General features: G+C 35.2%; 4 protein-coding genes and 4 non-coding genes across 9 annotated transcripts; 7 read left to right on the forward strand and 1 right to left on the reverse strand.

Annotated features, from left to right (window-relative positions):
- The first annotated feature begins 5962 nt into the window (after nucleotides 1–5962).
- On the forward strand, nucleotides 5963–10307 carry LOC149386464 (16S rRNA processing protein RimM family). 2 transcript variants are annotated; one of them, XM_089627356.1, is made up of 10 exons: nucleotides 5963–6228; nucleotides 6630–6772; nucleotides 6855–6989; nucleotides 7136–7246; nucleotides 7398–7682; nucleotides 7942–8141; nucleotides 8542–8830; nucleotides 9019–9129; nucleotides 9356–9547; nucleotides 9812–10307. In XM_089627356.1, the coding sequence occupies exons 1-10, from the start codon at nucleotides 6036–6038 to the stop codon at nucleotides 10157–10159; spliced, it is 2007 nt and encodes a 668-aa protein (XP_089483482.1). In that variant the 5' UTR covers nucleotides 5963–6035; the 3' UTR covers nucleotides 10160–10307. The 2 variants fall into 2 exon arrangements, with proteins under 2 accessions (XP_089483482.1, XP_089483483.1); XM_089627357.1 differs by having other exon boundaries at nucleotides 6636–6772.
- A 984-nt stretch (nucleotides 10308–11291) lies between these two features.
- On the forward strand, nucleotides 11292–13482 carry LOC149386465 (large ribosomal subunit protein eL32z). The gene is made up of 4 exons (XM_089627144.1): nucleotides 11292–11396; nucleotides 11507–11609; nucleotides 12946–13127; nucleotides 13220–13482. Exons 2-4 carry the CDS (start codon nucleotides 11520–11522, stop codon nucleotides 13347–13349), a joined length of 402 nt encoding a protein of 133 aa, XP_089483270.1. The 5' UTR covers nucleotides 11292–11396; nucleotides 11507–11519; the 3' UTR covers nucleotides 13350–13482.
- LOC149386466 (small nucleolar RNA U31b) lies at nucleotides 11723–11804 on the forward strand. The gene has a single exon (XR_016301544.1). It is a non-coding gene; the product is annotated as a small nucleolar RNA U31b (small nucleolar RNA).
- Nucleotides 11869–11950, forward strand: LOC149386467 (small nucleolar RNA U31b). The gene has a single exon (XR_016301545.1). It is a non-coding gene; the product is annotated as a small nucleolar RNA U31b (small nucleolar RNA).
- On the forward strand, nucleotides 12085–12163 carry LOC149386468 (small nucleolar RNA Z195/SNORD33/SNORD32 family). Its single transcript, XR_016301542.1, has one exon. It is a non-coding gene; the product is annotated as a small nucleolar RNA Z195/SNORD33/SNORD32 family (small nucleolar RNA).
- LOC149386469 (small nucleolar RNA Z196/R39/R59 family) lies at nucleotides 12404–12486 on the forward strand. The gene has a single exon (XR_016301543.1). It is a non-coding gene; the product is annotated as a small nucleolar RNA Z196/R39/R59 family (small nucleolar RNA).
- Nucleotides 13483–16968: 3486 nt separating the features above from the next.
- LOC149386470 (putative F-box protein At1g33530) lies at nucleotides 16969–18404 on the reverse strand. The gene has a single exon (XM_089627013.1). The coding sequence runs from the start codon at nucleotides 18089–18091 to the stop codon at nucleotides 17018–17020; it is 1074 nt and encodes a 357-aa protein (XP_089483139.1). The 5' UTR covers nucleotides 18092–18404; the 3' UTR covers nucleotides 16969–17017.
- A 494-nt stretch (nucleotides 18405–18898) lies between these two features.
- On the forward strand, nucleotides 18899–24275 carry LOC149386471 (uncharacterized). The gene is made up of 3 exons (XM_089626519.1): nucleotides 18899–19045; nucleotides 22720–23442; nucleotides 23863–24275. The coding sequence occupies exons 1-3, from the start codon at nucleotides 18899–18901 to the stop codon at nucleotides 24187–24189; spliced, it is 1197 nt and encodes a 398-aa protein (XP_089482645.1). The 3' UTR covers nucleotides 24190–24275.
- Nucleotides 24276–25793: the final 1518 nt, after the last annotated feature.

Raw genomic sequence — 25793 nt, forward strand, 5'->3', positions numbered from 1 at the left:
AATCAATCAAATCAAATCCCAACTTCTGTACCCAAAAAAAAAAAAAAAAAATGTTGAGAAATCATATAGTTTTCATGGAGGCGTATAGAGATGTATTCAAAGATGTGGATCCACTATTTTTATTTATTTTATTTATTTTTTTCTGCTCTAATCCCGCCATAGCATGAAACCGGTTCCTCCCAGAAGCTGCTGGAGAATCGTCGTAGACATCTTCTAGTTAGGCCTGTGCACGGTCCGGTCCGGTCCAAAACCGGCCAAAAAACCGGACCGGACCGTTCAAAACGGTTCAAAAAAACCCAAACCGGACCGGACCAAAAAACTGTAAAAACCGGACTGGACCGGACCGTTTTAAATCGTATAGACCGGACCGGACCGTTTTGAACCGTTTGGACCGTTTTTAACCGTTTAGACTGGACCGGACCGGACCGTTTTGGATCGTTGGACCGTTTTCAACCGTTTTACATAATTTTTTTAAAAAAAACCATTAATTTTCCACCAAAACACAAACATATAGTCATGTATGAGAGTTAAATACATGCACAAATGCCTAATTTGGCTAATTGAACATTAATTTATTTTTATTTTTTTTATAAATAAACCGGTCCGGTCCGGTTTAACGGTTTTTAAAAAAAAAAAAAAACGGACCGAACCGTTTGCATTGAGTAAACCGGACCGGACCGCAAAAAAACCGTTTTAAACCGGACCGACGGTCTAAAAATCATCGGTCCGGTCCGATTTACGATTTTTACAGTTTTTTTGCGTCGCACTACTTCTAGTGATGCTTTAGTTTCACCACAAAGGGTGTGTGAACATAAAAAAAAAATGTTAATTTATGGGTATTTTGATCATTTCAGAAGTTGTAAGTGCACGTGGATACATATAGACATAATATTAACAAAGTGGAGGAGATGATATCATCTGAAACAGTGTCGAAATTAATAGTAAACATTTATAAATTAAACAATAATGGGGCATTTTATTAGGGGTACAAGAGTTTGGGGGATGATATTTTTCAAGTCAATCAAAAGTGATATTTTATTTCATTAGGAGTCAAAAGTATGCATTCAATTATAGGCTTTGGGCACATGTTTCTCCATCTAAATATTATATACTCAAAATCAAATGATCGCGTGTTTTTAGGGAATATATCAACAATCATTCAAATATAAAATCTAAATATCTAGTCGCATTATTGAAACATACAAAAACAACACACTTCACACATTGTGTCACATGTTGCACATTCAATTTTTTGAATTTGTGAACTAATAGGCAGCCATGGATAAGGATAGTTCCAAAGTACTTATTTATTATTATTATTATCATTATCCAAATTGTCACCTACACGTGTGCCAAAGATACACTCATACACATGTGCAAGTCCATATGAGCAATGATGCGGAAATATGTGGGTTTAGACTTTAGACTATTTGTTAAAAAGAGTATAATAGATAAGAGAAAAAAGGAGGCTTTTATTAATTAATCTATTGAACAGATTTTGTTGGCGTCCAACTTAAAATTATATTTTATATATATAATAGGAGTTTTTTATACTCCCAACACACTGTTCAATGAACAATGTTTTTTTTTTTCAATACGAAAAAAAAAATTTGTTCCTTAAATATTAATAGTGTTTATTCGTATCGATTTCTTTTATCAGAAAATAAAAATATATCAAATAAACTTAAAATACATTTTTTCAAACTTAAATATTTCTAGATATGTCTCTATATATTTTTTCCTTCAGACTAAAATATATTAATTATTTCGCAGTAACGCGAGGGACATACTGCTTATTATATATATATATATATATATATATATGTGTGTGTGTGTATATAAAGTAGATAAACTCTTTCTACTCATAAAACACTGTTTAATGAACAATTTTTTTTAAGAAAAAAAAAGATATTGAGCATTAAACACAAATAGTGTTCATTCGTACATTTTTTTCTTTTTTATAAGAAAAATAAAAATATCTTCAAAAAAAATTTAAATATATTTTTTTTCAAATCTAAATATTTATGGACATATCTCTATATATTTATTCATCCAGACTAAAATATATTAATTATCACGCAGCAACCCGCGGAGCATACTGCTTGTAAAAAAAAAGTAGTAGTTAGTTTGGTCTAGTAGTAATCTCACACATACTTCGCCGGAGATATTTTGGGTTTGAGCCCTTGGATTGCAGAGATATATGTCCTCTTAAAATTTATCTTAAATTATATATTCTGATCAATAGTATCACTTATGTTTTGCACTGCTATTATATCATATAATTTTGGTCAATAATGTCACTTCTAAATTTATTACTTTACTGATACAAGATTTATAATTAACTTGAGTTCAAGAACTAATGTTAAAGTGACACATGTTTACACCTTGAAAATAAACTTTGCAAACAAAGCATTTTTTATATATATATTAAAAAAAAGCATATTAAACTACATATACACGTGGATGATAAACTAACAACAAAAAAGCCTATTTAACTTTTCAAATATGTATTTGGGTAATTTCACTCGTGAATACCATGTGTGTTATGTATTGTGTTATATATATATATGACACATAAACTGTCGTATTATTGTATAAATAATTAAAATAATCTTCTAATCTACTGCACAATATAAAAAATTATACGAAAGTATCATTCATATCCATTGCAGTTTAGTAAAGTAATATTTCTACTTTTTTGCATTTTTAAGTCACTCACTTCACAATGTTAAAGCGGCTGAAAATCACACACACACAAACACACACACACACACACACACATATATATATATATATATATATATATATATATTGTTGGAACTAGGAAATGGAGTGACGAGATATGTTTCTATAAAAAGTTGAGGTGATAAGAAGATAAAGACTAATACATCAACATCCAAATAAAATGTGAGAATGAGTTCAGAAGATGACGCTTATATAATGGCGTGCGGCGAATCACATGAAAGCTCAAACTCAATCCTAAACAGACACACAAGTACAACTAGTCCAATGCAGATCATATTTTCACATGAAAAATATGAAGACAAAATAGTAATTTATTAAAAAAAAAATTAATCTTCACCGGGCAGGGCCTTATACTGAAATATCAATTGCCACGTGGCTTCGAAGCCAAGCCCCAACGTGATTGCAAATTCAAGCCGACATGCTAAATGCGGTAAATATATTTCGATAAAAAAAAATGCGGTAAATATATATGTATCTAATATTGTTTAATAGCATGTAAACAATAATCTAGATTATAGTGATTATATATTAATAGCTTAAGAACGATAATCGACAATTGAAGCTATGAGAAACTTACTTGTTTAGTCTATTCTCAACGCTGTACAAAACAAATCAACACGACACGGTCACACGAAGATCTATTATAGGTACAAATTCAAACTGAGAAACATCCGAAAACCAAAAACTAGCACCATCATATATAAGTTTTAAAATATGCCGACGATAAATAATTAACGTGTACTAAATTGCGACAACTTTAGATTTGGTTTATTTTCTTACGTGGTGTAATCTAGTTAAGTCTCAATTTGTCCAAATAGCTTCGAGAACAGACAAGACAACACAAGATTGCGCACGCCCTTAATAGTTAATACCTCTTATAACAATGAAAAAAAAAACACTACAATTATTTGAGTTTGATTTTTGTGATATATTTTTTAACTTGTTATTTATTATTATATTAGAAAAACTGACAAAAATATATGGATCAAAAGGTGATTTTTTTACGTTCGTTTCCGTTGCTTTCTTTTATATTTTGGTTAATAACGCCTCGTATTTATAAATAAGAATATAATACTAAAAATAAACATTAATCTAATTTAAGGATTAAAATATTGATATCAATGTCGAAATTTTGATTTTACTAAAAATAATATTCAATAATAATGTTATGCGTATATAATTACTATAGGATTGTATTTATGGATATTTGTTTAATCATAAATTGAATAAATGTACATATTATTCTTTTTGGGCCAATAACACACGTAAGGCTCACGTGGTCTTTTCTTTGCTTCAATTGATTTTGGCTCACTAGGCAGCTGTATCCTGATACACAATCAAGGTCGCTTAAAAGTTAAAACAAAGGAACACAAACAAAAAGAAAATGGAAAAAAAAAACCAAACAAACGCAATGAAATCTTCCTATTTTGAGCTCGTGGATACGACTCTTCATTGGTGGACACAGAAGTGCATCCAATGATGAGATTATTATATTACGTGTTTCACGAAACGAAGAAGAAATTAGAAGCACTCAACGAGAAAAAATGAACGATCGACATCATAGAGAATAGATGAAATAACCAAATGTGTGGTTGACGTCATAAATAATAGATTAAATAACCAAATATGTCATCCGTTACATATAACAGGTAACTATTTTGTTTTCATAAGTATTTTTCTACTTATCAATTCAAATATTAACACTTACTCAAATTACATCTTTCTTCCCTAACCCGATACTTCAATATAATTATGAGATTTTTAAGGATAACACACATATAGCGGTTGTCACAAAAGTGTTTGATATGTTGCATCCCGACTTAGAAGTGTCCATATTGGGAAAAGAGGTACTCCTAATTTTTTTTAATTTAATATTGCAAACATGAAAGAATTATTCAAATGCGACTAATTTCATGGTACTATATTATAGTTGATCATATTTCGAGATGCTAAATGTGACTTTTCACAAAGTAGTGCAATGTCAGCAAGGGAGGCATTGTGTGCAAGTAAGTATTCAACTTTTATAATGATATTGGATTATAATTATCATTATTTCATATATGTCATATGATTTCAGCGGAGTGGTGAGAGATTTACGAAAACTCAGCCACGATATTGCAGAAGTTAGCCATCTGAATCTTGTCACAAACTGCATCGTTGTTTGCATGCTAGAAGAATTGGAGTACATTCACACTTATCCACACTTAACAGAGGAACCGTATAGCGTACAAGAGACTCGAGAAACTTGTCTAAGTCTCATACAACATGAAATTACAAATCAAAGTATTGACAAGGAAAATCGACAACTCGATCGAATAGATGGATCATTTGGATATCATCGAGAAAGCTTTTAATCGGTCGGGTTGTAACAATGAAAGAGACGAGGAACTGTTTAAGTGGATTGATCCGGTACAATTAGACGACGAAAACAACATGCCAGATCCTACAGTATCAAGTGCCGCTCTAAATTCTGAAATTGATCCTATTGATGTCTTGAACGAAGAGGTCTTACCCCCTCCAGAGTCATCTCACACTACATATTCTGATTCGGGATGTGATACCGACGGTAAGTGATGCTTTAATTTTAAATATACTATTTACTTACTTTCATTTACATTTATTTGGTTTATATTTATATAACGTTATGCTCATGCACTTCATGTAATGGATGATATATGTTGGATGATATATGTTTTCATGACTACGTTGATGTTGAAGTTTATAATATGTGTATATGTATGAAAACAAGTTTTTTACTTATTTATTCATCACTGGATACCACTCGATAAATTCGGTATTTTATGGTATATCTTTATGGGATCGGTTTACCCTTCAGTACGAGTTACCATTTTTCTCTCGAAATACCCGCGGTAAACCTTCGAGAAAAATGGTATATCCATAAAATACGAGCCCCATGCGATAGCAATAAACAGTAAATCAAATCATGGTTATAATGCTACAAAGTGACTTCGATGCTACAATAAACTTCTCCGATCAAATAAAAATTGCTACAATAAACTTCGAATGAGATAGACCTGTATTAAAAAAAAAAAAAAAGGTATCCACAATTCCACCCCTCGTCGTTTTTCATAGACTGTCGTTCTCATGAACTGTCGTTTTTATTTTTCATACATGTCGTTTACACTCGTTGTAAGCTCGTTTGTGGATTTCAAGTCATTTTCATTTTGAATTCTTTCATTTTTCCAAGTATATCCATGAAGACGATGATGAAATATCACACCAGCACTGTTATGTGAACTCTGCAAAACCAAGAACAGAGAAGTAAAGAAATGCAAAGAGATTTGCTTTTGTGTTTCTCAAACTCGTTTTTTCCGGTACCCACCGGTGTACCGAGCTCTCATGGACTAGCGATTCCATGTCGAAGCCGACTCGGGAATCCCGTTTCGCTTTCGTACTCTTCGTCACCACGTCTTCGCTTGCCTTTCCCTCGCTTTCGAAATCTTTCTCCATCGCGTAGCACTGGTAATTTCCTTTTCCTTTTCATTGTTTTTGTTTTGTTTTGTTTTTTGTTTTTGTTTTTGTTTTGTTTTGTTTTTTTTTTTTCTGTTGTCAAGATTATAGTTGGTTTGTGTAGATAAATGTATAGTTTCTGAGATGTAGTGTAAATTAAGTTTGAATAATGAGCTTGAAAATCGACAAGGTTCGTTCGGTCATCGAAATAAATAAGATTTTGTGTATGGAACGAGACAGTTTGTTAGTGTTCATGTTAGAAACTATCAAATCATGCACAAATTACTGTATGAGCCAAGTGATGTAGTGGTTAGTTTTTTGAACTTTGAATATTCGTCTGTATACCAAAAAAAAAAAGAAAAAAAAAGAAGAATAGGCAGTAAAATTATGGGTATAATTTGTGAATTTGGCAGCTTCAGGTGCAGAAGAGATTGTAGAAACCATTAACACCGAGCCGGGTTTTGTTGAAGTTGGGTACATAAGCAATGCTCACGGGCTTCAAGGGGAAGCTCGGGTGAAGCCTAGCACCGACTTTCCCGAATTGCGTTTTTGTAAGGTAAACATATGTTGTTAAGTGTCAAACTTAGCTCTCAGGGTAACATGAAAAATTGACTTGTCGATTGTCGTTTCTGTGTTAGCCCGGGAAAAGGTGGTTAAAACAACAAGTTTTGGGTAAGGATGTGATTCAAGAAGTTGAGCTCGAGGAGGGAAGAAGCCACCATGGTCAGAAGAGTTGGATTCTCAAATTCAAAGGAATTGACACCGTGGATCAGGCAAGAGAGCAATTGTACTTGTTTCATCCTCTTGTTTTCTTGATTCCGATTCTGAATTCTCTGGTGGTGTTAATTTTACTATCACATGATCCTAAACCTTACCCAAATTCGTTTGTTAAGTACTCATGCTTCATGAATGCATACAGGCGAAGAAACTTGTTGGTTCGACTATGCTTGTAAGAGAGGAAGAAAGGCCCGAGTTGGAGGACGGAGAGTTTTATACTCGTGATCTTCTTGGCATGAGAGTTTTTCTTAAGGTCTGCTTTATGTTGGTGTTTTAAAAAATTTCACAGAGTTTTTGTTGTCCCTTGACGATCCTATGTTCTCGCTACCTCTGCACTTTATTTTGATGCTATAATGTGGTTTAAATTGAATCAAAGCTCAGTCAGTGAACTGTAAATCTTTCAGGAAACCGGCGAAGCTTTAGGTAGTGTGATCAACGTTTTCGATAGTGTAGGGAACGATCTTCTAGAAGTCAGGCTTGACTCGTCTCTAGATTTTCTGGACGCCCCCAAAAAGAAAAAACCAGCTGGTTCAAAAGTGTCTGATCACCGCGTTTTGATACCGTTTGTCAAAGCCATTGTTCCAGTTGTTGATACAGAGAAGAGAGAAATGCATATTACACCGCCAAAGGGACTACTTGAACTGAATTTGCGCTTTGACGAGAGGTCCAAGAAGGAAAGGCGACTGATTGTGAGGCATACTTTCTTGGTCTTCTCTAATTAATCATCTAGTTATCAACCTCTGTCGATTTCTACGAGCATTTTTCAATATCATGGTTTTCTCTGAGTTTTCATTTTGTGCATCTTTATGATTAGGTTTCTTGGTTTAAATTTGTCGAAATTACCAATGTTGTGAAGTTTCCATCTTTTATTCAGCCCATGTCATATATGTAGATGTACATCATTATCTTATAGGTAAATGGAAGAACCAATTTCTTTGTGCTTTTCAGGAGTGGAAGGAGCGGAGAAAGAACCAAAAGCGTCTCTCTGCAGCCAAAAAGAAACTAAGTGCAATGGAGCAGAAACAAGTCTTTGACGGGCTGAGATTTGGAGAGAAAGCACAACGCAACTTACTTGCTGCTCAGATCGCTGAAATAAATTCTGAATTGCTTCAATATGCATTGCAAAGCATCAAGACACCTTCCAAAAGGTAAACATGGATTCTAATCACTTGTAGTGTGTGTGTGTGTGTGTGTTTTTTCTTTTTTCTGCTAGACATAAATTTGCATTGCATTGATTCAAGTTGATTAGTTTGAGAAAGTATTTTTAATAAGAAATTGTATGATTGGTTTGGTAAGGTATTTTACTCATTTATTTTTAGAATTTTTTATAAGATTTTCTGGAGGCTTCCGGGGAACGGTCTGGGATTGATTTATGTGGGACAAATGATCTTAGTTAGTAAATTACAGCAAAGAAAAAAAATTGTGCTCTTATCTATATATGTGTTGGTTCAGCATTGTGCTGTAAGTCGATTTGTGTTTCGCTTTGTATAACTCAGTGCAGATCAAATTGAGATTTTGACATTTTTTTGTCTGAACTTTATGGATCAGATGGAACAGAACAAAGTTAGTCAATGCTATAGAAAATGAAGAGCTTAAAACGTTGGTCGTATCAGATGGCTGCCTCAGATCCGCTTCCACCGAAGAAAATTTTGGCGAGAATTTCTCGTTGCGAGAAAAGGGTCTCCATCTTGTATCTGAAGGCAAAGTAGCCATTGTTTTAGTACTAAATAGCAGAAGCACCGAAGTGGAAAGTGATCCTGTCAGCTCGGAAAGCATCGAGAGCTCACCGTTTTCCATTCTCGAGACATTACTTTTGGATGATCAAAGATTCGCTAAGGTATCACTTTTCATCCATGATTCAAATCTGTAACAATATATAATCTTAAAATTAATTGCGATTAACCTTTGAGGGTTACCTTTCAAAGTATCATTCTCAACTCTTCTGAGAATAAACAAAAAAAAAAAAAAATTCTAGTTTGTGTTTTTATTTTCTTGTGGGGTAATGAAATCTTTACCTTCTTGTAGATGGAAGACCGGATATCCACGCCTCTGATTTTAGTTTGCTCAACGCATGAGGTTGAACCATTGAGATATCTTTTCCTAGAGAATGACTACTTCTCGTTCGACGCTGAAAAGGTTCACATTAATACAAACATCTTTTACCATTCAAACATGCCCGGAAAAAAAAATCGTGGGCTCTTTAATTTCATTTCGACTCTTTGCATCAAATCACCAGTGGTATTTCGATGTACCTACACTGCTTGCGTTATGGTACAAGTCATTGTGAAACATAAAATAACTGTTTTGAGTCTGATCATTTATGCTTTTTCCATTTATACTTATTTATTTTGATCTCTTGCAGGTCCAATTTTTGGAGGAAGAGAAACTCCCAGTCGTCAGCGATTCCCTGGAAGAGGCCAAAAAACACAAGATTCTGATGAAATCACCATGGGAAATACTCCAATCATCACTTGGATCGGGAGGAACTTTCCGCTTGCTTTCATCAGAAAATATTCTTGGTAATCTTAGCCAACAGGGCGTTGAGTATATCGAGGTTAGTCTTTCACGATCAATTATAGTATTCTTCTCGTAAAGTATCTCAGTAACCTTGAACAATATGTACTCATATCTGCTTGTAAAGTATAGACGAGCTCAGGTTTTTATTCCGAGCCACTAGAATATACAATAAACCACTGCATAACATATTCTTTCCATTATTAAGCCATCAATTGAACCGCTTATTTTGGAGTTAAACTGCTTGATCAACCACACTTTTGTATTTTCCTCAGACCTTAATTTGCTTAATTTCTGTGAGCAGATAATGAGCGCAAGTCAAAGGCATGCCGGCCTTAATCCACTACTACTTGGGTTCGTCGAATCAAACAAAGCAGATATCGGTGTCGAGTTTCACAGACACTCAAACGAGTTCGAGGAAGATTATAACATGATATTTTCAATGGATTTCCTGAAGAAGTTGACAAACCAAAAGGAGAAACTCCATTTCCAAGCGACGCCAAAGCAGAGCTCCCACGTTGAGTTGGCGGGGGAGGAGTGGGTCGATGTAGTTCCCGACGCTCCAAACTCATACGAGTTATCTTGTTCAATTTATAGCTCGCTAAATGCCTGTTCTTTTGACAAGGTGTGTGTATTGGAGATAACTGAATGAACTATTGGAACACTAAAATTTGCAAGTCTACGCTGTACTAAACTCCAAAGCTGAGGGGTGTAGAGAAAAAAAGGACTTGCAAATTCCATTATTTTATCATCATTCCCCCAATTTAATCATTATAGTTGAGCAAATAGGTATGCAAATCAATTTCATTAAACGCAATACATTTTATCATATATATTTATATATATTTAAACTTTTTTCATATCTAGGACCAAGCCAAAGTGTAGAGGCACAAGAGGAGGTGCCCATATGTCCTTATAAACTTGTAATATTCCATTTACATATATTTTTTTTCTACTTTGTTTGAAATTTATAATTTTTTTTTTATCAAATATGACAGTGATATTTTTTACATGCCCCATTTTAAAAATTAAATTACGGTTGTCATTCTTATTTTTTAAAATATATATTCCTATTAAAAAAGTTAGCTCCACCACTGATTAGATCATCGATCATGTTTGATCCAACTGATCTATGATATGGAATTATGAATTATCTGATTGCCCTCTCACACGTTCCAGTGTTTTCTGATCTCTTTTTGAGTTTAGTAATTTGTGTGCTTGTTGTCATGAAATTACCCATAGACTTATTTTATTAGTATCTAAATCACCGTATGGATGAATCACAGTTGTTTCTTTCGATCAACGATATGGATGAACCTAATTTTAAGGTCGAAGTCTTGAACTAGATCAATCATAGAATAACATCCTGCATCTTTCCCTCTCGAGGGTCGGTAAATTTATTTAGGATGATTCTCCATGGACATTAATCTTGCACGCGGCACTCCTTTTTACTTAGTTTGTCCATGTTTGGTTGTCATGAATACATATATCCTATTTTTTATTATTTTTTCGGGTTGACAATAATCTAAATCATGATAAATATAAATTCACTAATGCAAAATAATATATATTAACACAGTTTATCGCATGTAAGTCACTAATATATTTTTTTGAATTATATCAATATTGTATATCATATATATATACACATATGTATATATTATACTAATACAAAATATTTGAAAAAAAATTAAAACTAAATGCTCCAAACAAAACAACCCTTAACTCGGAGAAGGCTAACATCATCCTAGATAAGGTTATTCTAAACCTTTTACCAAACAGCCGTCTATCTCACTTAAAACCCTAATTTCATTCCAGTCTCTCCTATAAAGTTTCAAACCATCTTCTTCGAAAGATAACCTGGGCGGCGAATCAAACCCTAGTTCATCGTAAGCTTCTGAATCTTGAATTTTTGTTCTTTCTCTGACAACAGTAACATGTATATTTCGACTTTGGCTTTCGTTGTTGTTTTAACTCTCATTTTACTTATCATCTGAAGAAGGTAAGCCAAAATGGCCGTTCCGTTGTTGACCAAGAAGATCGTGAAGAAGAGAGTGAAGGCGTTCAAGAGGCCTCAGTGCGACCGCAAGATTTGCGTGAAGGTATACTAGTTTTGAAATTACCAACTTTTTTTTTATTGCGATTATCAATGTTAATGTGCTTGTCTCTGTATCGGCTGTTTCGAAGTCATCGATTTTTTTCTTTCTGGCTCGACGGTATGATGATTTATTTTTGTCGCCCCAGTCTTATTTGCGATATTTAATTGCAAGGTGGTGATTGACACTCTTATCTGATCCGAGCCATGTTTTTGCTTGTATTTTCACATTTTGAATTTACCTCTCTGTCATTTATAGCTGTGTTAGATGTGATGATATTGATTGTCGCCCCAGTCTTACTAGCGATCTATGATTGCGAGTTGGTGATAGACAGTTTAATCTGATTCTCACACATTTTTTTTTAGTAAATGTTCATTGTAGTAGTGCGTAGCTAGAATTACTCTGTAAGCTTAAGTGGTCTCAATGAGAAGCTAGGTGGGAAATGAACAAGTTGTTCCTTTTTTTAGTGTCTGTATAGGCAACAAGATATGATGATATATTAACCCAAACGTTTCTGCATTTGAATGATGATAATTACATGCACTACCATCTGATCTTGTTGCCTGTTCACCTAAATATGTCCGGTGTTAGTGGTCTCTTCTTGGTTTTGTTCATAAACTTGTTTGATTTTTTAAATTGGTTTTCTTTATGCAACATGATATGACGATTTGTTACCCATTATCTTCTGCAGTTGAATGATGAACATTTACATGCACTACCATCTGATCATCGTTGCTAATTAACTTTAATTTGATTTCACTTGGGACCATTTAGTTAAGTGGATCTAATTTGGCTTGAATTGTAACCTGTGATGCAATATTACCTAAATTGCTGATACTCTGTGATTATTAACAATATTCACCATCTTTCGACTGAGGTTACAATTCTAGTTATTTTTTTTGCTTTTTTACTGCCTATGGTATCTGATGCGCAGACCACTCTAATGTCTGAGCATTTCGTTTTTACGGGCATATAGAAATCATTTTCAGGACTTGCGACACTGATGGCCAAACGTATATAGCCAATCTGTTACTTTATCCCTGATTACAAACTTGTATTACCAATTTAAGTACTGTTCTATTTTATTTGCCTATGGTATCTGATGCGCAGACCTCATTTAGTGTCTTAGCATTTCGTTTTAACGGGCAGATAATGAGTCATATTAAGGTCTTGCGACACTGATGGCTCTAACGATTATAGCCAATCCGTTACTTAATCCCTTTGTACACATACATTTGTTTTCTCACATTGTAATTTACAAATCCACTGCTTTTTTTTTTTTAATCTCTATACTTGATTGTATATGTACTGATTTACATTCCCTGTGTTGTGTTATGATTAGGAAAGCTGGAGAAGGCCAAAGGGTATTGATTCGCGTGTCCGAAGAAAGTTCAAAGGATGTGTTCTTATGCCCAACATTGGTTACGGTACTGACAAGAAGACCCGTCATTACCTGCCAAATGGGTTCAAGAAGTTTGTTGTTCACAACACCAAAGAACTTGAAGTCTTGATGATGCACAACAGGTGTTAATTCGAAGGCTGTTTAAAGTTTCATTCATGTAAAATTGTTGGATCTTTGGATACTCGTCCTAACTTGTTTTATGTCTGTTGTTCAGGACTTACTGTGCTGAGATTGCACACAACGTTTCCACAAAGAAGCGGAAGGAGATTGTTGAAAGAGCTGCCCAGCTTGATGTTGTTGTCACTAATAAGCTTGCTAGGCTGCGCAGCCAGGAAGACGAATAGACCTTTTTCTTTTTTACATATTTGTACTGAGCTTTTTGATTTTTTTTGTTCAAATTTTGGAAATGAGCTTAAGCCAGATAAATACACTCAGTTTTGGTATTTAAACTTTTTTTGACATCTTGTTCGTGCATCATCATCATCAAGCATCGTTCTGTTATTGGTTTTTCGATAGAATTCTTTCATTCTTCTCGTATATATATCCCTTGTAACTCAAACGTCAAAGATCTCCCAAAAGCAAATACATAACGTACTTTAGAAATTGAAATTTTTTCGTCTCTCTTTTTTGATTAATAATTCAGTACTAGACGATGCCCAAATATCCGTTTCATGCCCAACATAAACAGATAATAACATTTTGTTTCCTCCAAAACAGAGATGACCTACGTGCAGCATCTGAAAGTATCATAGCTGTCTTTATAGATGTCGCCTCACCAGACCAGAACCGTGAATTTTTTTCATGTGATTGCGAATCTCGTTTTTGTTTTGATTTTCTTTGTTTGTTTGTATTGTTTTGTTTTTTTTTTCTTTTTTTTGTTTAATTTTATAATACTGAAGGGGGGAACATAAGATTAATTGGGTTTTTTTTTTTTTTTTTTTTTTTTTTTTTTTTTATATATATATTCCGAGATAGTCAACTCAACGTTACATGATCAAACAATAACAAAAATTAATGTGCATTACTAAAGGAACACAAATGATCCCGAAGTAGGAACTAACTTACATTATGATGAGTCGTGGAAATTAAGAGAGCATAAACTTGGAACTATTAATACCTTGAATGAAATAGTTAAAAAAATAACCTTGATAGAAGATGCCAAAATCTGTATGTAGTTCCATGAAAGTATCAAAATCCATGTCACAAATATCTCTAGCAAAACCATAAAAAATAGAAATCAAAATTTAACGTGACCATGATTCACATTCCATTCGAGTCATCCAATTCACACAAAAAAAAAAAAAACCCCCCTAACAAGAACTAGTATCATATATCCACAAGAAAAAAACTATAAAAAACCTTATTCATGTGCCTTGCCTTTCAAGTCAAGCTTGTTCCACACATCCTTAATCCCAAATACAAAATCTGCTCGTAAAAATTAGTCATGTAATCCTTCTTCCCCAAAGAAGAATAATAATAACATCTCTTCATCCCGTCTATCTTCACCGCAATCTTCTTGAGCTTGTCCTTGAAAACATTGTCCACCAAATGAATCCCCATCGAAACGTACACTTCGCTCAGCAACATCATCGGCAAATCCGGGCTACATAAACTCACTTCAAGCCTCAGAATCTCCAACAAAATTATATGAAACAAGTCATCATTCTCTTTCCCGCCCGACGACGAGGATAACAACAAGAAGTCAAAACCCTCCTCGCTCTTGTCCTGATCAGCCTTCTTCAGAGCCGTCATAGTCCGGTGAGCGTACGAAACGAGAGCCACGAATCTCCCAATCACCACCGAATTACCATTCCCAGCCACGCTCAGAGCTCTGATTATCCTCTCGACCTCGTCGAGGCTCTCAGAGATATCTTTCCCCTTTGGAGAGAAGCCGAGATGAGCATGACGTAGTCCACGAAGAACTGAGAGAGCTTTGTCCCGATCTCGACACGAACTTCCTTGAGAGAATTCGTGGCGACTCTTCTGTACGAATCCACGGACTCAGCGAGCTCGGCAATCCACTCGTACACCAAACACTTGTAGCCTCTTTTTTGGTGAATCTTTGCCGGTTCTCTCCATGAAACCGTCATGTATTTTCTCACCTTCTTCGAGTGCTCTTCGCAGTCGTTCGCACTCCGTCTCATCCCAGATCTCTAGTGTCTTTTCTGATCGGTGCTTCCAAGCTTGTCTGGTAGATTTTGGAGTGATGGGTTGTGTCGGAGAGTGATTTGAGTTAAGAGGGAGGTCTAGAGGGCTTACTGTTTTGGTTTTCCATTTTAATATTTATATGGTTTTTAAGCTTAGATTTTGATAAAGTTAAGTTTGTTTTTGTTTATGCTAGTCAGTCTTTTTTTCAGTGATGTGCGCTATACCACCGAACTTCTATATGAATTTCAGGTGCATATTGCTCAAAAAGAAGATGTTGAGTTGTTTGCCGGCTTTAGATCTTTTGGTGCTCGTAGCGACTTTTTGCTTAATCTGCTAGTATTAGACCTGAGTAGGTGGTCTTTTTTGTGGAGATTGGATGCCATTCTTTGACGATCTGTTGTTGTTTGGGTGTTTGGTCTTGTTGTCACTCATGAGTTTGTAGAGTTTGTAGGAGTTTATCTCCGTTTTCGAGATTGGAAAAGCTTCGGAAAATCCCGAAGGTATGATCCTGCGCTTATGTGTCGGTGGTTCGTAGTCAAAACTCTATTCGGCTTGTCTATTCAGTTTTATTTTGTGGATCTTCGTTTTGTAATTTGCTCGATAGTAGCTTATTGACTTTGAATGAAATGTCACTGATCCAAAAAAAATCTAGAAATAGGTGTTAAATTCCCAACATATAGTCTCTCCTTGTGAATTGAGCCGAATTTTTACAGTAAATGAAAGATATAGTACTAATTTCCTCAATTTTTATTTTTATTTTTTATTATTTGCTCGGATTAGTTTTCCTTATTATGCAATGGAAGGTTGCATAGTCTACGTAGTTGAACATTGTTGAGCGATTACTTTATTGTTTGGCTCACTTTTCTTTTCTCATGATTCTTCTTCATTGTTTAGCTCACTATTTTCCTTCTCATGTTACTTGGTGGCTGAATTCAATGTTATTCCTCTTGACAGCTTGGTGGAAACGTCCACGGAAAGCTTTTCAACACATTGTTGTCCCATTTCACCAAGAATTGCCTCTGCTTGAGGCTCGTTGCAGCAACAAAGACTCCACGAAGATGCTGGATAATGTTCTGGTGTTTGGAAACCAACTTTCCTTTGATTTCAAATAATTTTTTTGGATATTTGATGGCTTTGACATTGATGAATTCAGATGCATTCTCCCACATCTGATCACAGGAAATGACTGTAAGCGTCAAGCAAATGAATGCAAATTGATATAGTGAAAGAGATTCTTTTGGATCTTTTGATTGTTCCATTTTTGCGTTAGATAACACTTTTTTAGAGTTCTTTCCAAGTGTTCAATAATATTATAAATGTAATTTTTTTTTTTTGAAGAAGATTGTCACAAGGACTTTGTTTAATGGAGGTATGCTGTTTAACCAGGCTGCATAAGAACGGAAAATTAACGTTTTTTTTAGCAAATTTATGGGGGCTAATCCATTACATAAACCAGGAGCGAAAATAAGCTCAAAGGATGAGAATTCCGCTGATATGAGGCGTGTATCGCCGAAAATTGTCATGGAACAGAAGAACGGCTGTTTCGCAGTCAGATTGAACCTGCAAATTAGTGATGCCGAGAGCTTTGGCTTCGAGCATGCCTCTGTATATCGCAAGAGCTTCGAGCAGCTATCTCAACTAATATTGTTGCGTTTAATGGTCTTCAAATTTTTTCCAATAAAAATTACATTAAATTCATTGGGTACGAGATTATAGCTTAAGCGTAACAATATATTTGCAGTAGAGAATGATGTTTTTCAAAAGGAGAAAATAGCCAGACATATATTAACAGAACAGGCGATATGTTATGTTATAATTTTAATTGAGGATAGCAAATATTAGAGATCAAAGACAAGATCATAGTTCAAGGTAGTGCAACAAAGTTGTAGTCTACATGAGGAACAAGACGAACAATGCTGATTGTTTCACCGCTGCAAATATACGTGCTCTTGTTCTCGAGAACATCGTGAAAGATCAAGCCTCCCGTACCGTGTTGTACCTCATTCCCGAACGTGAAGCGCTTGATCCAAGTCTTGTTCGTCTTCGAAATCACCCAAACATCGACCAAGGAAGCTTTGTTCCTTGTATCGCAAGACAACGCCACCGATTCCATCCACCGCGCCAGCCTTAGTTTCCCCGATCCACCGAGCTCTTTGAGCATCGCAAATCTCAGCGGCCATTCCCTCCGCTGATCCGCCTCGTCGGTCGGCGCCGAGACCGTCTCGAATCTCTCCGCGCTCATGTCGAAGCACACGAGCGTTTCGGCGAAGCTGAATCTCCCTATCCACCAACAGACTCCTCCGCTGCACACGGCGGACTTGGAGCGAGGATCGAAGCTGTCGAGATCCTGGATCGCGTGTGTCTCCACTTGTCTCCACAATTCCTCTCCGATCGTACACACCGTCGCTGCGATTCTATCCCGGGGTTTCTGCCGAGAGACCACCACGAGTTTGTAAGCGTGTGAAACCGGGTCGTATCCGAACCCGGCACCGATATTCTCTCCGCAGCACGGCCACCAGAGACGCCTGAGCTCTCCGGTCGCCGGGTTCCACAGCTTGACGGTTGACCCGACCGCCTCCACCGAGCAAACCATGCCGTCGCAGTGAGCGAACATCGTCGTGTCTCTGTCCAGGGAAGCGTTGACTTTTTGGGGGTCATCGACGATTTCCACGTCGCCGTTGCGGTGGAGAGTTAGCAACTTCTGTTTTTTCTTGCGATTAGGATAATTACCCGACGATGACGTGGTCAAGATGAAGGAGGAAGAGCTAGCCCGGCTGTTGTGGAGATGATCGGCCACGAAGCTCGGAGTCTTCACCAGAGCGTTGACCAGAGTATTCCATGATTTTTGGACGCTCTTTAGCCTTAACACAGACTTTGCTTCTAAGAGTGAACAGATTTTCGCCATCACGCCTTCGGGCAAGTCCGAAAACTTTGCCATCCCTGTTTCAAACGAAAAAGAATTTGTTGAAATCGATACAGGGAAATATTCTCTTCGACCCACAAATTTAATATCTAATATTTTCCACGTTATAGCTAATTGAACTATAATTATCAGAGAAGAAGAGGGCCCCAATGATAAAACCGTTATTCAAAATCATTAGAATCATATATTTATCGAAGATATAAGAAATATTTTGTAAATATTCTTTTAATGGAATACCAGTATGCTGTCGATCGAGAAAAGAAAAGAAAAAATTATTTTACAATTAGCGTTTTCGATTCCCATAAAAGCTAGAACATCAGCACAAAAACACTTCGAAGAAAGATGGAAGAAACACTGAATAAGCTGCAAACAAGGAATAAAATTTATCATACCTTATATTATTAAGTTTCTGGTCAACTTTATAGATTCTCAAGATTGCCTTTTTCGTGTAATACATAAATCGACTTCAAGTATAATTTTGATGAAAGCAAATTGGTTTTGATTGAGGTTGTGACGCAATATTTATAGTAATATATTTCCTAGTTTCCGTGGTTATAAATGGCATGTTTGGTTGAAAAATAAAAGTTAGAATGGGAATGAGAATGAGAATGGAATGTAAAGAGAAAACCATTAACTTATTATTATTATTTTTTTTTGAAACACGACTATTAAGTATTAACTTGTTTGGTTTAATTTTTGAATCATTAACAAAAATAAATGGAATGAGTTTGTAATTTGTATTGACAAAAATACCCTTATATCATCTTGTTCTTCAAATACCATATACCCAGAAAAAAAAATACAGAGCCACATCGACAGTCGATGGGTCTGGGCTCGCTCCCGGAAACTCGGGTTTGCGGCGGTGGTTCTGGGCTCGCTTCAGACGTTGGCTTTGCTTTTCCGGCCGAAGACGACGAACCGGTTCCGGCACTCTCGGTTCTCAAGGGATTGGTTTCTTCGCCGTCGCCAGTAATTTCTTTGGTTCCGGCGACGGCATTTTAGCTCCTTCGACGCCGTCAATGGTTCCAATGGTGATACCATCGGTTAGGAATAAAAATTAAATCCAAAATTCAATTTTTTAGGGTTTAATTTGCTTCTCTCTCAACTCAAGTCATCAACAAGGTAACTGTGTCAAGGTTTTTATTTTCCAAGTTATGGGTGTTGTGGTTTGGGCGACGAAGCTACGGCGGAGAAGGGTGAGTTTCCCGGCGGAGTGAAGTTGTCGAAAGACACACGGTGATTCAGAAGAAAAGAAAAAAAAACGCTGGTTTTGGTTTTTTTAGGAAAAATTGTTGAGATAAATTTTTTTTATAAAGATTACTGAAAAGGTTAATTTGATAAAAAATATTCATTCTACTATGGAATGATCCATTCAACCCATTTATTAAAGAATCAAATCAGTTGAATCATCACTCAAAATAATCATTATTACAGGGTTTCAAAATAAACCAAGCAAGCAATGTAATGGTGAATAGGAATGAATTACATTCCACTCCATTAAAGTCTAATGGGCCGCAAGGATCGGAATGGAATCAACTCTAAAAATATTAACGTACTTGCGTTTTGGTTTAGGGATTATATTAAGAATAACTTTCTTAATAATTTTGAACAAAAATATAATAAGTCTAATTTAATTCAAAAGTGTGATTATCTATTTTATATATTTACGTGTTTAAATTTTTTTTTTCAACAATCTTGTTCTTTTTTTCTTGTTTTTGATCCTGATTAATAAATTTTGACTTTTTCGCTCTCTCGCTCATCTTTTGGCTAAAGTACTTTCCTTCAATCCAAAGTATAATAACTTAATTTTGGGTGGAAATTTAGTTTGGATTGAAGGCTCCCCTATATGGAGTCGTTCTTTCATTAAAACCTCTCGGCGACCACCTGACGGTAAGACCTCCCCTCTATAGAGTCGTTCCTTCAACAGGACCACCCATCGACAAAACCTCCCCTCGATGGAATTGTTCATTCAATAGGACTTTCCCACAACAACGACCAAATGACGGAACTACTCCTACACCTTGATAGCAGTAAGGCTTCATTATAAATGCCTAATTCTCACAAAGGTGAAAAAAGTTTATTGGAACTAAACAAAGCTCTCTCTCTCTCTCTCTCACCTCAGACCTTTTCTCTCTAGAATTTCTAAGGGAAAACAAAAGCCTTCCACCTCATATAGCGCTTGGACTAATGTTGAGCATCTGAGTGCGCGTCGGAGGAAATCCCTCCGCGCTCCTCTAGCTTATGTTTCTCTCTTTTTTAGGTAACTAACAAGCTATCGGAAACTTCTTTCGACACGGCGGAGGCGTCAAGTTTGGAATTATCTTCTTTGTTCGATTACCATGTGATCATAGGGTCTGACCCTAGACCGAGACGCGACCCAGTTCAAGTGTTGATTATTTTTTGGCATTAACAATATGGATTTTAACCATAAGTACTGTTTCCATTTACCTTTAATTGTTCTAATTTCCATTTACAGAATTTTGACCTTAAGTACTGTTGCTAGTCTATGTTTTTGAATATTTTTCTTGATTTTCCTATCTAAGGTAAGATATAACAATAAAAAGCAGATACATGATTCTATAAAAACTAAACATTGGATTTTGTAGGCTAATTTGATTCCTTATCACTTGTGCTTACTACTAAGCTATCTCCGTAACTCGAGCTCACTGACGAGTTTTTACTATTAAGCTAGCTCCTCTTATCGTTAATCTTCCTTATATCTCCGCTAAATATAAAATCCATAGTTAAAAATAAATCCAAATAAACTCTAAATTATATTGGAATTTGGATCTAGCGTCATATTTTAGCCAATTTTTATGCCATATCAAATTTAACAATTCTAATAAAAAAGGATAACACAATATTTATTTTAATTTAATCAAATGGAGATAAAAGGAATACAGTTTAATCGTGAAGAGTTTCAGCTTCAAAGCTCTTCAACGAAGACTAAAGAGGTTATTAATTAATTGACGTGGAATACAATTTCATCACGAAGAGTTTCAACTTCAAAGCTCTTCATCTAGTGGTAGGTATGGACTTCGAAAGCTCGTAAAAAAAATACGTCAAAAGTCTAATTTTGTAACTATGTTACTACCAAGCCGTATTTAGCAATTTAAGTAGGTGTGAGGTCTAGAAAGCAAAATTTTCCTTATTAATTTATTATTGCATTTCTAGGATTTGAGAAGATGAGAATCGAATATTGAGATAACAAGCTCTGTTCATCAACGAACCAGATAAGAAATTGTATTCGATCTTATTGAAAAGTTACATGATGCAATGCTTATATAGCTGAGAGAAAAGAAAGAAAACGACTAAAACTAAGACTAAACAAAACGACACAACCAGATATAATAGACTATTGTGTACAAATGTTAAACGACATATGAACTAAACCTAAGTTCTAATATTTATCATGCTGTAGTTATTTCATGTCACAAATTTGTATTTAAGTCAATTTAGTTATGATGTTAATTTTATTAGTAACTTGTACCTTTGGGGCAAGAGTTTGAGGAACCACAACAATGCGAGTGGCTGAGCACGAGTGGCAAGTTAAAATAAATAAGAATACGAAGGAGAAACAGCGACGACAAGTTGACGAATGCACAAAAAATCAGAGTTAAAAGATAAGATAGGTGACAAATTAATACTGTCTGTGATTCACAAAATCGAACAACAAATTATATGCCCACCTCAACACATTGACTGGAGCATAATATGAATTGTCAGGCAAATATGATGAGAAGAGCCACCGTACCGTAATAATGAGATAGAATTAGATGCGGTTCTGATATAAATATATGAATTTAAATAGAACAAATGTAAAAAAAAGAATGGGTTATTAAGTTATATAACCACACGGATATAGTGGATTGAGATATAGTCTACCTTTAGTTAATTTCTTGTAAATAACCAAGTAAACTTATTAACAGATTAATAAAAGACTTATTTAACACAGTCAAACATATATTTTAGGTAGTTAATAGGCTGCCACATATGCAAGTTGGTTATTTACAAAGTATTTACCAAAAGTTGGCTAATTTACAATTCCTATAGTTTAGGTGGCTTACGTAGCCAATTATTTGAAAAAGAATCAATCAAGAAGGGAATAGAGGGATAAATTGGACAGATAACTTATTTTGGGACATGAAAGTAACAAAAATTAAAATAGTGGCATCGTATGGCATTCTTAAATAATTGACAAAATGAATTGCACACATATATTAGTAGCTTCATGTTTCCTATCAAAAAAAAAAAAAATTGTTTATTTGAAAAATTCATTGTCAAATTTGTTAATTTTTCATAAGAATGTGATTTTTATTCGTATTTATAGGATTTAGTGATAAATTTGATAATTGATATAAGAGAAAAAATAAAACAAATTTAGTTGATTCTGATAAGAGAAACGATAATTTTTGTGTCCAAAGTCCAAACCACTCAACTGAGTTTAAAATCCGTTGTGTCTCCGAAAACGACATTTTGTTGCTTAACGCGACGTGTCATAATAGTTTAATCCCCATCACATAACGTTCCAAGAAAAGTTAATCTCTCTCTCTCTCTCTCTCTCTCTCTAGGAAGGAAAAAAAAAAGAAAGAAAAAAAAGAAACACTCAGAACAAACAATCGACAATCACTTTTCTTGATTAGCCGCGTCGTATTCTTGAAAGCGAGATCGATCAAGAAATGTCGGCCAAAGAGGTCAAAAGGATATTTTCGGAGGTGCAAAAGCTGAACCTTTCCGTAAGCTTGAAGAAAGAGAGGCTGTTAAACACAGAGGGTCTCATCGACAGGGACGAGCTCGTCGCTCTGGAAGCCGAGCACAAGGAATCAATGAACCTCCACAACTCATTGCTCTCCGACCACTTTCATCAACACGAAGACTATCTCGACGCCCATGGGAAGAGCTTGAAAGAGTCCCTGGCGTTTCTCCGGCGACTCGACGAGAGGCTCGACCAATGCGAAGAGACGTTCCACCGCTACAACGTCCCTAGGGTTTCCGAGCTCTCGTCACCCGAGGCCTGTTCCGTGGCCGTGAAGCGGTTCATGCGGGTCTGGAGAGAAGAGTCCGAGAGAGGCCGTGAGAGAGGTTGGAGGAGCCTCAACGAGTGGCTGCTCCGGCGGCCCGGCCGAGAGATTCCGGTCAGGCTCGCGGAGATCAGCCTCGGGACGAGTGTCTCTAGTTGCGTCGCGGGTTACTTTGCCCTAATCGCAGAGTCGTCAAGCGATAGAGAGGAGCTCCGGCGGAAGATTCGCATCGTCGTGGCGGCGATCGGGTGCCTGAAAGTGGAAGAAGATCGCTCTGTGGTCATCGACATGTTCTTGCTCGCGGCGAGTTACGCAGAGACCACGATACGGATCGGAGAAGCCCATGTACGTACGGCCCTGCAAACCCTAACTTTTTCAATTATTTGTTTTTACTCCCTCAGGTTTTTTGTTTTATTTTTTATTATTTTTTTTTTCTGATAATGAAGTCAATATCTGTCCTTTTCATTTCTTGTTTACGGTATATGTTATTTCTGCAAATTTTTTTTTTATTAGAAAAAAAAACTCTTATTTTTATATTAACAAATTATGTATGAAAAATTCCAAAAATTTAGTTTTTGGTGTATATATATTTTAATTTTGACATTATTGCCCATTTTATAGCCTGGTTGGAGTGTTCAACAATTATCCATTTCATCTCTTGTTTATTAATTTTAGTAAATTCTATGAAATAAATTTCATTACCAAATCTAAAAAAAAATATAGTTATAATTTTTTTTTTTGACATTATTGTCCCTGTTATATTAGTGTTTTCGCAGCGGGATATCGATGAAGATGGAGAGCGATCTGGTTCACTTCATATTGAGGGAGGTTCTGAGGCTCGAGATTGCCTTTAGCTGCCCGGATTTGCCGATGATGGTGTCGGAGGAGATGTTGACTGGTATGGTCAATCATCTCGAGTGTGTGTTTGTGCAGAAACTCAACAGAGTTTGGTTTCTAATGGACAAGCTAGCCAAGGAATTGGGTCTGCCTATTGGAGATCATGGATATTGGGAAGCACCGGTTTTGTATCGTCAAATCAGAGAGGTTTGGGGCAAGTTGGATCTGATCAGCTCAGGAGAGTCATCAATGTGAATGTAATTGGTTTAGTGTGAATAATAATGGGCATGTTTCTTTAATTGAAATACCGAATTGTGCATTCTCTCTTAGTTGATATTTTTAGACAGAGTGGAAATTGATCTGTTATTAGCGCATTTTTAACTCGTATGTAATTTTTTTTCTTCTTCTACATAATTCATATTTTGAGTATATCTTTCGATTTTTTTTTTTTTTTTTTTACAATTTTAGTTTCAAATTATTGTTATTTTTGTATTTTACATATTTGTCCAAATAATTTATTCTTAAAATCAACAATATGTATAAAATTGTAACACAAATTAAAAATTATGGTCAATTTTTCATAAAAATTAAAAAATAAATATATAATGCACACAGGTATTAAATTGGGATAATTTTATAATTATTAAAAGATTCAGAATTATATAAAAGAAATATGCATGGTGATGCATATTTGGATCACCATAAATGATGCATCTCCAAAATGCAATTTATTAAAAGATGGTCTTACAAGTCAGCTTGTTGGCAACTAAGAATCAATGACATAAAGCCAGCTCAGCAAATATAGATACACCGATATCACTAGTGACACTTTATCAGTTACACTCTGGATCAAAGTCAATTTACTTCGGTTCCTAAAAATTACGCTTCTAATTGTACAACTCTGTTTCTCGCAAGTTTTCTTTAGTCAGAAAAACAAGGGAAACAGAGAAAATAATCAAGTCCGCTGAAAAAACGTAGAATTTGGTATTTATATATACATTACAAACATGTTTTGATTTGTAGTATTTAAACGGAATTAAAATTGATTTGTTTATACAACTCTGTTTCTCTCAAGTTTCTTTCGCCGAATTGAGTATTCTCTATTAGTTGTAATGCTTAAACGGAATGAAAATTGATTTGTTCTTTGCGCATCTCTAACTCTTATTTTTTCCTTCTAAGATTGCATATTTTTTAATATATTTTTTTTCTCACTATATCTTTTACAATTTTAGTTTTAAACTTTTACTATTTTATATTTTACAAATCTATAAAAAAATTAATTTATGCCTTGTACAGGTTATATTTGAATAATTATTTTTTAGAATATATTAATTTTAAAATTAATAATATGTATAAAATTGTAACACAAATTAAAATGATAGGTCAATTTTTCAAAAAGTTATGAAATGTACGTACAATACATACTAGGTATAAAATTGCGGTTAATTTTATAATTAATAAAACTTCCGAATTAAAAAAAATTATGCACAGATTTAGATCATTTGAGTTGGAGATGGTCTAACTGCTTAGCTAGATGGCAACTAATAACCAGTCACCTAAAGCCAGCTCAGCAAATATAGATACACTGAGCTCTGCATATCACTAAGAAGAAATTGTATCTTTGCCCCCTGATTTATGGTCTTACTGCAAAATGCCCCCTATCTTTTTAAAACTATTTGTTAACCCCCTGTTATATAAAAAAGTAGTAGTTGAGTCCTTCCGTCAAAAAAGATGCCCAATCGTCAGTTAAATAATCACGTGGAACGCACGTGTTCTGGTAAATAAGGGTAAAATCGTTATTTTGTTAGTCGGATGAGGGAGTGTAATTAAAAAATTAATTTAAAAAACAAATTTTTTTT

This window comes from Urtica dioica, chromosome 9, assembly GCF_054948205.1.
Source record: "Urtica dioica subsp. dioica isolate 48M chromosome 9, U.dioica_male_clone48M_v1_H2, whole genome shotgun sequence".
Taxonomy (NCBI): domain Eukaryota; kingdom Viridiplantae; phylum Streptophyta; class Magnoliopsida; order Rosales; family Urticaceae; genus Urtica; species Urtica dioica.

What these genes read in the sequence shown, in the direction of transcription:
- LOC149386471 (XM_089626519.1), top strand. Translation starts at nt 18,899, where the DNA reads ATGGGTCTGGGCTCGCTCCCGGAAACTCGGGTTTGCGGCGGTGGTTCT. An exon ending in TGGTTTCTTCGCCGTCGCCA is followed by an intron (nt 19,046 to 22,719) that starts GTAATTTCTTTG and finishes TTTCTTGATTAG; the next exon opens with CCGCGTCGTATTCTTGAAAG. An exon ending in TACGGATCGGAGAAGCCCAT is followed by an intron (nt 23,443 to 23,862) that starts GTACGTACGGCC and finishes CTGTTATATTAG; the next exon opens with TGTTTTCGCAGCGGGATATC.
- LOC149386470 (XM_089627013.1), bottom strand. Translation starts at nt 18,091, where the DNA reads ATGGCAAAGTTTTCGGACTTGCCCGAAGGCGTGATGGCGAAAATCTGT.
- LOC149386464 (XM_089627356.1), top strand. Translation starts at nt 6,036, where the DNA reads ATGCAAAGAGATTTGCTTTTGTGTTTCTCAAACTCGTTTTTTCCGGTA. An exon ending in AGAAGGAAAGGCGACTGATT is followed by an intron (nt 7,683 to 7,941) that starts GTGAGGCATACT and finishes TGTGCTTTTCAG; the next exon opens with GAGTGGAAGGAGCGGAGAAA. An exon ending in ATCAAGACACCTTCCAAAAG is followed by an intron (nt 8,142 to 8,541) that starts GTAAACATGGAT and finishes TTTATGGATCAG; the next exon opens with ATGGAACAGAACAAAGTTAG.
- LOC149386465 (XM_089627144.1), top strand. Translation starts at nt 11,520, where the DNA reads ATGGCCGTTCCGTTGTTGACCAAGAAGATCGTGAAGAAGAGAGTGAAG. An exon ending in ACCGCAAGATTTGCGTGAAG is followed by an intron (nt 11,610 to 12,945) that starts GTATACTAGTTT and finishes TGTTATGATTAG; the next exon opens with GAAAGCTGGAGAAGGCCAAA. An exon ending in GTCTTGATGATGCACAACAG is followed by an intron (nt 13,128 to 13,219) that starts GTGTTAATTCGA and finishes TCTGTTGTTCAG; the next exon opens with GACTTACTGTGCTGAGATTG.